This window comes from Protopterus annectens, chromosome 11.part0 (assembly GCF_019279795.1).
Source record: "Protopterus annectens isolate FY-2018-M chromosome 11.part0, PAN1.0, whole genome shotgun sequence".
In the NCBI taxonomy this organism is placed as follows: Eukaryota; Metazoa; Chordata; order Ceratodontiformes; family Protopteridae; genus Protopterus; species Protopterus annectens.
Window position 1 is genome coordinate 391,685,125 of NC_056745.1, and position 12,964 is coordinate 391,698,088.

General features: G+C 37.3%; 1 protein-coding gene across 1 annotated transcript in view; it reads left to right on the top strand.

Annotated features, from left to right (window-relative positions):
- Nucleotides 1-12,720, top strand: part of LOC122815411 (guanylyl cyclase-activating protein 1-like) — a 30,454-nt gene extending 17,734 nt beyond the window's left edge. Inside the window, exon 4 of the mRNA XM_044087882.1 lies at nt 11,668-12,720. Within this exon, the coding sequence (XP_043943817.1) occupies nt 11,668-11,795 (128 nt within the window). The 3' untranslated portion in view covers nt 11,796-12,720. The remainder of the gene's footprint in view (nt 1-11,667) is intronic.
- Nucleotides 12,721-12,964: the final 244 nt, after the last annotated feature.

Consider the following 12,964-nt stretch of genomic DNA (forward strand, 5'->3'; position numbering starts at 1 on the left):
TATGTTTTTGTTATATTTACCTTTAAATAATGTTGTACAATCTTTGTTTTAAAATTAATAAAAAGCTGCTTTAAAAAGTTATGTGATTGACAGGGCATACTGTTCCTTACTGCCAAAAGCCTGCATTTTCTTCTGTTAGACTTTGGTCTGTTAGTTTTCTGGCTTATCAGGGAACACTTTTGATACTGAGGCAGTTGGGGGCAAAGATTGAACTGCATTATCAAAGAGGGCTGCTACATTATTGTAATGACTTCTCTGCAGCATTATGACATCAGCAGAGAGGTTTTGGAGATATTAACAGACTTTGGGGGGAGGTGATGTCACATTCTCCCTGTGCTTGTTGTTGTTGTGCCTTTCGGCTTTTCCCAGTTAGGGGTCACCACAACGGAACTCCGGTCCGCTAATGATTGGCAGTAGATTTTTACGTGCCGAGTTGCCAGCCCAGACACACAACCTTCAATGAAGGTACGCCCATTCATGCATGTCTCCACACAAGAGACGGTCTAGCTGAGAATTGAACAGGACAACGTCTAACTGTGAGGTGACAACGCTACCGCAGCACCACCACCATGGATTCACATTCTCCCTGTGCTCTCAAGGCCAAATGAAGTTTTCATTGAAAGGTCACAGATGATTGCTCTGGGTGAACTCCCTTACACTTGCCAGCTTTAATATGCTATCTCTGAGGCTGTATAATTTCTATGAAAACAGGAGCATTCAGCTAGGCAAATAAACCACATTTCCTCATTTCTCATTTATTCTCAACTAAAATGTCAAAAAAAAAAAAAAAAAAAAAAAAAAAGAAATCACTTGAACATCAAAAAATACCAAGGAAAGTCCAATTTATAAAACTGAGCACTTTCACTCCTTTATTTGCGTGGAACTTCTTCAGATAAGTAAAACCATTGCAGTAAACCTTTTAAAAGCATAGCAACCAATCACAATGTAAACAACCCTAATCAATTCTTAAAGGGGCACCTACAACATAGTTAAATGAGCTTATTAACCAAATTTCATATAATACATTTCTGTTTTTCCTTTTACTTGTTAGGATAAGTTTTACTGACTGCTATAGAATCTTGCCTCTTTTTATTTCCATGATTTATTCCAATAACAAGGATTAACTGTTGAGCTACTCCTTTCATGCCTATTTCATATGGCAGCCTACCAAACCTGGAGAACTAGAATACTGAGTCTTCACAATTTCAGCAACTGGGATTTTATGGTTTAATTTCTTGCAGGAGGATATGGTGTCTATAGTCTCACATCCTGTACCTCTAAATGTACCGAATTCTAAGGTCATTGCCCCTGGAAGCAGAGTGAAAATGCATGCTCTGGCTTTCAAACCTATGAAGAATAGCGATTATAATACTCACAATTTGGAGGGGTGGGGGTCCTTTCAAAGCATGTTTGAGCTTTAGGGTTTCAACTCACAGGCCGTATTTACATTGTGACATATATACACAAGCTATGAATTGTGGAATACCTCATAATGAATCAAATGTAAAAATGTGTACAAATATCAGACAGGAATATCTGCAGGCGAACCCTGAGACTTCAGATTATTTTATTATGGAGGTTTGGATAATGTATGAAACTGAAGCACATCTGCATGTTTTTGAATTCAAGGACTCCCTTCTGCATAAGGCTCATGCATTTCTCTTGTTTTTCCTACAATGGTTAACAGGCAAGACCTTTTGCCTTGAGTTTTCTGGGGGGGGGTGTTGCACACCCATTGGTGTGCAGAGCAGATAGTTTGCTGAATGTTGTAGTTTGCTGTAGAATAAAGAAAACTGTATATGTTTGACTAGTTGGATCTGGCAGCTGATTGTGAATCATGCATATAACACAAGCCCACCCACTACTGCCACTTCTAGACTCACACAAACACACACAAAGGAGGAGCGACTACAGACCCTGGGAACTATTGCCACATTAGCCTGACAAGTCTGATATGCAAAGCTATGGAACGCATCATCATGGATCTAATAAACAAGGTTATAGGGAATCACCAAACTCTGGATTTCACACAGTTTGGTTTTGTGAAGGGTAGATCATGCCTGCTCAACCTGGTCGGCTTCTTTAAGTCAGTCACCAGAGCTGTGGATGAAGGCAAAGTGGTTCATACAGCCTATCTTGATCTGGCCAAGGCCTTTGATACCATTCCCCACTCAGGAATAACAGAAAAACTCACTAAGCTAGGCATCAACCCCTATATCACTAAGTGAGTTGCAAACTGGCTCACAGATAGAACCCACAGTGTGAAAGTAGCTGACTCCAAGTCAGACTGCCAACCAGTCATGAGTGGAGTCCCACAGGGTTTGGTCCTGGGTCCTCTCTTGTTTGGTATCTACTTCTTTGAAATCCAGGCCAACACAAATGGATTCTGGTTGACAAAGTTCACAGATGATTGCAAGTTGGGAGCCATAATTAATTCCCCAAATGATGTTGACATCTTACAGAAAGGCCTCACTGAGACCAACAACTGGTGTCAGAACCATGGCTTTAAGCTCAGTGCCAAAATATGTGTCATCATCCCCTTTGGGAAAAACCCAGTTCCCATGAATTACCACATCGATGGTAGTCCACTGAACACAGAAGGCGTCATAAGAGATCTGGGAACACAGGTTGACAGCAACCTCTCTTTTGACCACCACATTGCCACTGTGGTCAGAAAGTCCTTCTATGTGGCACATCTCATTACTAAGGGTTTTGCATCCAGGAAGAAAGAGGTCATTGTCTCCCTCTACTCTTCCCTCATTAGGCTAATCATCGAGCACAATGCCCCATTTGGCATGTATCTCACTAGACACCTGCAACAATTGGAGAGGCTGCAAATGTATCTCACAAAGAGGATCCTGGGCCTTAAACACTTGTCCTATATGGACAGACTCAAAAATTCCAACTATTCTCTGTCTCATATCGCCTACTTAGATGCAATCTCTGCTTGACTTACAAAGCCATGACTGACTCAGCTCTGTTAGAAATCTACAGCTAAAGAAATTACAATCCCTTTGCACTACATGCTCTAGAGACCTCAACCTCATTACCACAATCAAAAGAACAAGCTGGAGGGACAGGTTCATAACCCAGAGACTGCCCATGCTATGGAATAGACTCACCACACATGTCAAGTGGAGTGCCTCACTGGCCCTCTTCAAGAGAAATCTTAATGAGTGGATGGGAAATAGAAAATTCACCCCAGGGGGGGGGTCACTCCAGTGGCTCTACTCGACAGAGGCACTGGAAACTAAGGTCGGGTGCACGATGCCAGGGTAATCCTATGGACTAGGCTTGTAAAGGCTCCAGGGCCATTAGCCTAGTACACACCTATGAACATGTACACACAAACAGACGCACACACACACACACACACACACACACACACACACACACACACACACACACACACACACACACACACACACACACACACACACACACACACACACACACACACACACACACACACACACGGGAGATTCCTGTCATGCTGAATATGGCATGAATTTTAAACTTTATTTCCCCTCTTCATTATTACACTCAATACTGCATGGAATTCAAATGCTTTTTGAATATGTTATGTTATTGTTGTGTCCAGTTTTATGTTTCTCATATAGGACTTCTGTGCATTGCAAAGGGGATATGCAGTGTCAAGTGAAGTATGTGAGTCCACAAGCTGCTTTATACTCCAGTCTTGTGGAGTCTTTTATGTTAATGATTCACCTTGGTTCACTGATTTCTTTTTACTCCTAGGCTACGATAAGCTGTGTCCTACAAGTTAAATGTTCTGCACCCTCAAAGATATATATGGATTTTGGATGTCAGTCAGTGGATAGGTGGAGCATGGGTGGAGATTTCAGCCAATTTAAATGTTTTGTTGGTTAACAACCTATGAGTTGGGTACACAGATAATTACAGGAAAATGCTGTCTGTACATCAGAATATGTTAGTAGGATGTTTTAAAATATAGGTCGGGCATTGTTCTTTTTATGTCCTGTTTTCCCCTGTTTCCCCATGGGCCAGTTCATAGTTGGTTAGCAGTTTTGCTATAAAGCCCTAAGGTACCTAAATTTATTTCATGATTGGGGGATTGTTTATGATTACAGTGGGCATTGTTCATTGTTTTTGTTAGTCAGGCTTTCAGAACAGGTTAGGGATAGGTAACCTGTATAGCCTTATCAAGGGTAAGATCACGAGGCTCTAGCTAAATATCGAGTGTTGAATGCAGCAATACTGAATTGTGAAGTCTGCCAATTAATACAGTCTCATGGCATGGAGTGACAACTTTTCATTTAAAAGGAAGAGTTTTTTTACCACTTGAAAAATGATGAGGCCTGATATAGGTATGCATATAGGTGCATAACAGCATCTAAATTTTGTAGAGGGGGATATTAGGTGGTTGTGCCTTCATCGTGTAATAAATAAAAGTGGGTTGTCCTTATGGTCCATATCTTGGTGCATGCCTACAGGTAACAGGTAATTGCTGAAATGGAGAGGTGGTTCCAACAGAAATAAGAGTACTTTGTGATGTCACCTCCACTGTAATTATGACTTCTTATCTTTACCCAACCCCCTCCCCCATGGTTTACAGGTTCTGTATATATTTGGTGTCTAAAAATAATAATACATTCAATGCTTTACCTTTAGGATGTCCCATAGCATATGCAGGAAACTGGAGTACATAATACACTTATGGGACTCTGAATGAGGCTAAAGGCACTAGTATTTTAAAGGTATTCCAAGTACACAAGTGAACCCAAAAACAGCAGATATCTCATGAAGCAGTACAACCTGCAAAAGTGCTCATACCTTTGTGAATAAAGAGATTTGAAGAACTGGAGCAGTCTGCTGTTTTTGGGTTCACTTGTGTACTTGGAATTGCTTGCTTTTTTATTTTATGTGAGCCTGAAACTTGGAGAATCATGGTGGCTTGTGTTTTTTACTATTTTAAATGTATGAAATGAGATTCTGTGGTTAAATACATCAGTATCTTAAATGTATGAAATGGGACTCTGAATGAGGCTAAAGGTACTGATATTTTAACAGTATAAAATGCAATTCAGAATGAGTTTAAAGGCATTGATATTTTAAAGGTATACACAAAATGGGACTCTGAATGAATCTAAGGCACCAGTACTTTAAAGATACACATATGCTAGTGTTGCCAGCTGTCAATAAATGCTCAATACAGCCAGGAAATCAGTGTCTCTGTCAGAAAATTTAGTTTTGGTGAGTGCTTGTCAGGTATTCTGAGAGCTCACATATTTCTGAAGTTTATTTGCCAAACACTGTTTCACTTTGATATTCATTTGCTTCCATTTGGTTTTGTTTTGTCACAATTGTCTTTTATTTGTGTTAACTAGCCCCCTGTGTAGTATGAAATGTGACCATTAGCAGAAAGACTAATCAGAAGAATCCTCTTTATAATTCATCTTAGATGACATAAAGAAAAAAGTCTGAGCCTTTCTTTTACAAAAGTGAAACAGAGGGTCTGCCTCTAGTTAACTTTATGTTCTCTGTGGTACAATTACATTTTTTTTCTTTTTGTCTTTAGGATAAATAATATTGTAGAGATGAATAACACCAGAATCGAGGAAAATTGTAAAGTACACATTGTAGGAAATAGTGTGCAAGTATACATTCTTCTTGCCCTCATTTCCTGACTATAATTTTTAGACCACCATGCTTATCAAGTTTAATAGTTTCAATAAACATTCCAATTGACAAAATAATATTACAATAAATATCTTTTATTATACAATGACTGGCCATTAACATTCAAAAATGAGCATGCTGACTTGTCAGCCCAACCAGCCTATTGTATATTGAAAATATACGAACAGGAAAAGTCTGGCCGCTAAAGTATCATTGAACAGCAGGACTTTCTTATTGGCATATACAACTTCGAGTCATAACTCTCAATTGTACATATTTTCACGGAATGCCCAGATTTTTGCTTCAGATTTTTGGTCTGTTTCTCATAAAAATGTGTGTGTTCTTTTTGGCAAATCATTGAAGGTTAAAGTTAGAAAATAATGACAGATATCTGAGTTTCAGACTTCATACCCTTCAGGAAATCAATGCTAATGCAAAACAAGTTATTCTATTAAATTTCTTAATTTGTAGCAACAATACTTATAAACTGTCCTGACTTTTAAACATTTATCTCCCGTTATTTATGGTTTTGTCCAGATTTCTTGCTCTAAGAGGTTCACACATATCTGCTTCTAGACAACAAACAACATTTTAGATCTGGAAGGTGTTCAAAAGCTACTAAGACAGCCACAATGTTCTGCATTCAATAAGAATCAGGTATGTTAAAAAAAATGAAAAATGTACCTGATTCTTCCTGTATGCAGAACATCGCAGCTGACACAGTAGCTTATGAACACCTTCCCCATCTACATTTCTTTCCAAACCACTGGTGTACTATCTAAGCGTGTAAGTCCCGTATGCATGTGCAGTCCATTAAGCAACCCCAATGCATAAAATTAAAGCAGAAGAACACCACATCACTGTTATACAAGGGCATCATTTAAGAAAAGTAAGTTTTTTTAAATAATGTCATTGGGTGGGTTATTGCTGTAACATATCACACTGGGTGGATCAGTTGGTGGAGCAAAAGGTGGGGCTTTTGTTAGGTTTTTGTCTTTTCTAAAGGCAACAACCTGAACATATCCACACATTATACCTCCCTTTTTTGGAAGCAAAATATTTTGGAAGATGTATTTATGGGGCATATGAGACTTCTAGTGTTATTGAAATGCTTTATTATACCTTTTTTAAAATGTCCCTGTGTGCCTATCTTTTGGAAAAGAAATTAACATATAAATTCAGTTTCAAAAATAATAACAGAATCCACGTTAAAAAGCAACAGTAACACTGAAAATGAAACCAGTGAGAGCAAACCTCTAAACTGTCCAGAATTTTGCAGCATGTCCAGATTTTTGCCTCATATTTTTAGTCTGTACTTCATAACAGTTGTGATTTTTTTTGGGCAAATCACTGAGGACTGAAGTCACTCTATAATGACAGACATCTGAGTTTCAGACTTGATATCCTGCAGGAAATGCATGCTAATACAAAACCTGTTATTCTTGCAACTTTCTAAGTTTATAAAAGCAATATTTAAAATCTGTCCCTGTTTTTGGGCCTTTATTGCCCCATTATTTTTGGCTTTCTCCAGAATTCTCGTGCTGGGATTTTCAGAGGTATGAGAAAATGAGATAACATTTGGATTCATGAGCTAGGTAGCTTGAAAAATCTTGGTGTCTGACATTTGGCTAAAAGCACATTTGAAAGGAAGCATTGACTGATGGAATACTAATGCCATCATGTGGTAAAACAAGCAATGACCATTTTTGCATGAAAATGTAGGTGTAACACTTTTCCACATTCATTAATAACTTTTAATTGCATATACTGTTTTTTTTACATATTCTGGTGTAGAAAAAAGAAAAAAGGTCTTATAAAGACAATTTATGAGCTGATGGAATTTTTAATAGCTGGCTTTGCTATTCATTATGATGCCCTTAACTTTTACTACATAAAGTTGGATGCTTTCAGAATTATTACTATTATTATTATTATTATTATTATTATTATTATTATTATTATTATTATTATTATTATTACTATTATTATCATTTTTTACTTTGATAAAGCCATGGATTCAAAGCAGTTAGTGCTCTAATAAACTGTGGGTATCAGGAACTGCTACATAGATTGCTGAGTGTGTTGCTTCTTATTCCCTTCCTTATTGCAAGTCTGGAACACTGGCAGTCAGCATACTTAATAGATTCATGAATGTGCTCCTGTAGTCCATGGTTTGATTCCCTTAGCCTCCATTTGCCTACTGTGTGATTCTAAGCAAGACAGTAAACCAGATATTTCTTGTGGTTTGTACTTGAAAAATGATATTATTTCTAGTGTGCTTACCTAGTAAATAAATACATGTCCTATTCCTTCCCTGGTTTTCGATAATGATATTTAACATACCATAACCAAAGATATCAATGTAGTTGAGTAAGATGTCAATTTAGCACAATAAGTTCTAAAATTGCTTTTAAGTAAAAAGAAAATTATATCAAATACATATAAATTAATATCAAATATTAAATATCAAAGTACTATTCTTTTTTCAAAGTTTTGGGAAAAAAAAGATAACACCATAACAGACAATCAAAAGGAATTAGCCATTAGAAATACTATGAAACTGACACCATACAAAAAATGAATTTATACACAGATCATGATCTTCAACAATGACTTCCATACACCTGTCCACCTTAACAAATTCAACCCATCCAAGTCACCCTATTGCTCCTTCTGTCCTAACAAAGAGGCAGCTATCCTCCACATTTTTGGAGCTGCAAAACAGTCTATAAACTATGGTGCTCACTAAGATTCCTTTTAGAGAAATCAGGCTATTCAAAATTCACGTTGTCATGGGAGACAGCTATACTGCATATATTGAAATGCAATAATAATAATAATTTCTCTAAACACATTATGATAACACTATGCACCCTATTAAAAGCTTACATAGCAAAAAACTGGATAGACAGGTCAAGACTAACCTGGTCAAAATATAAAAGCATGGTGAAAAAACATATATTGGCTAAGAAGCTTCATACAAAAAGTCAGAAGAACTAAACCTACTATCAAAGGTACTGCAAAGCATTAATTGATATTCTGTCATAAACAGTATGTTAAATACTAATTATATAAGTATAGTAAACACATCACTTTGCTAAGATTAGTAATCACAATAATTAAGGGGACATATTTGTATATATGTATATAAGGTTTAGTAGAATAGATTATCATTATATAGGTTGATGTTATACCTCTAATATTGCTCGCAGTTGTAAAATAATGTACAAGAGAACTGCTATATGATAAAAGTTCTTAGACTAACTTATAATATAACCATATCCTTGGAGTAACATAAATGATAATTCTACCCAATTTGAATGTTAATGAGCAAAGTGGACAATAACTATTATTACTTGCTTATGGTATGCACTCTGTAACATCAACTGTACCACAGGTATATGTCCTTGTTTATCTTCTGCATATTTTGTGAACAAATGTTTAATAAAAAGAAATTTGATAAAAAAAATAAAGATATTTAACAATTTAAAAAATAAATAAATAAAGGCTCTGAAATCCATGCATGTGGTCACTCTGAGCCCTACTTAAATGCATTCTCTTTTGTAAAGCTTATGATTCATACTACTTCTGGCTTCAAAAAGCTTGTCCCTGAAAGATTCATTTAAATTGTAGTATCCTTGCTTCTGTTAGGTTTTATTGCATACTACTTGGATAAACTTGGATTTAAATCTGATGTATCCTTTAACCATCTTCTACTTTAATTTTCCATTAACTTGTTTTAAGTTCCATTAACTACCCCACTGAATGAATAACAGTTTAACTATGGCTTAATTATAATTATGCAATGAAACTTAATTAATTTACATGAATATGCATAGTGATTAGAGAAAACAATCAGCTTGCCAGTTATATAGAAATGCTAATGATACCAACTGACAAAGAATTTGTTGTATTATTTTAATTTTTATGGTAATAAAGTTCTTAGCTGAGTTTTTAAACTGTCTTTTATGACTGTTTTTATATACTTATTTATTATGATGGGGATGCTACCATGAATGAGCTAGGGGTCTACTACATGTGCTCAAGTGTTACTAGCTTGAGACACACTTGCTGACTGCCAATTGCTCTTATTGGTACGTGCACTACCTCCCACCACCCAACAGCCTGATCATAGTAAATTATGTAGCCCTCTCACCATCTGACTCTACTTATTTGCATAGCTCTACCAGAACTTTAACTCTAATCCTAAAATCTCCCTGAAGCTGAAAAGGAATTCCATCCCTAACCAAAGTCCCCAGTCCCTCCTAAATCTAAATTTCTACTCCTCCCTTCCAAAACATAAAGTCCCCCTTAGCTCCCTGACACTAAATCAGCACTTCTGCTCTGTAACCCTAAGTTCCCTTTCCCCTCCCTAAACCTAACCCCCCTCCTGCTTTCTAATCCTAAAATACACAAGTGGCCCCTAACCCTAAACTCCCTTCCCACTCCCTAACCCTAAAACTCCATTCTCACACACTAAATCTGAAATCCTCTTCCTCTTCTCTAAACCTAAAACTCTCCTCCTGCTCCCTAATTGTAAACTCCCTTCTTTGTCCCTAAACCTAATGCTCCCTCCCAGTCACTACTTAAAACCACCCCAACCTGCACTCCCATTGCCACCCTAACCTTGGCCAAACTTGAATACTGTTCTTGAATGGCATAGCAACTGCAGTCTCTCCACATGGTTGGACCTCACCGGATGTAAGGTACTGGTGTTTGAGCACCTGAGGCATGGAGATCTTTAGAATACTCATGAGTTAATAATGCCATTTTTTTTTATTTTCTGATATAAAGGTACTGGGAGCTAACAGAATAACTGAAACCTCCTGTATTTATTGTCAATTAACTACATAATTCACAATGGCTTAAAATGAGTCAAAGCCTATCATAGAAAAATTTGTCAGACGACAGGATGCACTCTGTGTAGGATGCCAGTCCATTACAAGGCAGTATTCCTATACACGTGCACACACACACACACACACACACACACACACACACACACACACACACACACACACACATACAACCACATGCATATTCACACACAGACGTAAACATTCAAACATACAAATGTACATACAAACAGACAGGCAAACACATGCACACATCCATGCACACACACACACACACACACACACACACACACACACACACACACACACACACACACACACACACACACACGCAAACACATGCATATTCACACACATGCTTATACAGACATATCCACAGAAGTAAGCATTCAAACATACAAATGTACATACAAACATACAGGCAAACACATAGACATATCCGTACACACACACACACACACACACACACACACACACACACACACACACACACACATACAAACACATGCATATTCACAGACATGCTTATACAGACATATCCACAGACGTAAACATTCAAACATACAAATGTACATACAAACAGACAGGCCAACACATACACACATCCATGCACACACACACACACACACACACACACACACACACACACACACACACACACACACACACACACACTCACACACACACACACACACTCACACACACACACAGTGCAGATTACACATTAAAATAGCCATCAAGCTAAGTCGTACTGTTCTGGACAATAAAGGAAGCCTTAGTTTCTAAAGGAAGGACCTTATTTTTACTATAATAACTACACAGTTCTTTCAGGAATTATCATTTCCTTACAGGAAAACCACAGGCTGATTATTGTACTTGTGATTGTCATATAAGGAGGGAAAGGCAGGTGTGAAATATATTTTATGATGTAATGATGCGATTACTAAAATATTTATTACAGAATTCATATCACAAAGATGGGTACTGAATGCTTCTATTGAACTGTGCTCCAGAGAATTATATGATGCTTGATAGACTGACGTTTTGAAACACAAATTGCTAAAACCCCTTTGCAGTTATATGTCCTGTTTAAATAAAATGGTGATGCTAACTTTGGTGTGAAACTGATTTTTTTGTCTGTTTTCTTCATTAGGTGAGCTATCCTTGGAGGAATTTGTTAACGGAGCCAAAAAAGATGAAGAATTCATGAGTATGATGATGGACAGCCTTGATCTTGCTCACATTGTGGCGATGATTCACAATCGCAGACGCAGTGTGTAGTCAGACTGACCTATTCAGCTTTAGGTGCAGACTCTACTATGGTAACTCAAAAGCATTGAGTTCTAGCCTAAATATCTGAACAGAACAGATATCAATGTAACTGGCCGTGATGATCTGCTGAATCTACATATTCAGGAACCCACTGGAAGCTGAGTTTAATACAACTTATTGAATGTATGAACTTTCTGTTAGTGACCGCGTGCCAGGTTTTTAACACAAATGGCTAAATTTATTATCAGCATTACTTAAATGGACGTTACATTTTATATAACTTGTTGAATGCTGACTTCTGTACAAGAGACTGATGAATGTCTCGATTCAACACAAGAGCATCAGCACCTCCAGTGTCAGGTTTTGCTACAGGTGACTCAGAAAATGCGTAAGACATCCAAAAGTTAAGTTTTCATATGCTCTGCTCTATAACAGCTTTTGATATACAACGGAGGTGAATATCCAGGTTAACAGAAAGAAATAAAATTTACCAGAACAAGAAAATCCGGTATAATCTGTTGAAAATAAGCCTGCAACACATTGCACAGACTAACCAGTCTAGGGCAGAGAACAGGCTTCTTAATCCATTTGTTGTTTATTTTCACCTATATGTAGACTTTCCTTCCTCAGCCAGAAATACCTCTAATCTTAAACTTAAGGTCATAGAACTTTGGTACAAGTTTTGTACCCACACACAGTACAGCAATTTTCAGATTTCCCCTGCATGTGAATGGCATTTTTAGCAGTCATTGAATGTTGTTGTATAAGATATTGAGTATCATGTTTGTTTACAAAATTAATGTAATGATATGATACTGAAAATGCAGTCTCTGTTTACCAAAATGAAGTTATCCTCCTCTCAGTTTATATACTGTAGAAAATGTGGGTAATATTCCATATTATAAAAACAATACAAATAATAGAAAACAGTAAACCCTAGCAGTTGTGGTGCATTAGACATACTTGTACACCACACACACACACACACACACACACACACACACACACACACACACACACACACACACACGCACACGCACACGCACGCACACACACACACACACACGCACGCACGCACACATGTACGCACACACACATATATTTGTGTTACACGCCTACATTTTATATATACATCAAAAGTATTAGGCCAGAAAATTTGAAACAATGAAAACAGCTGT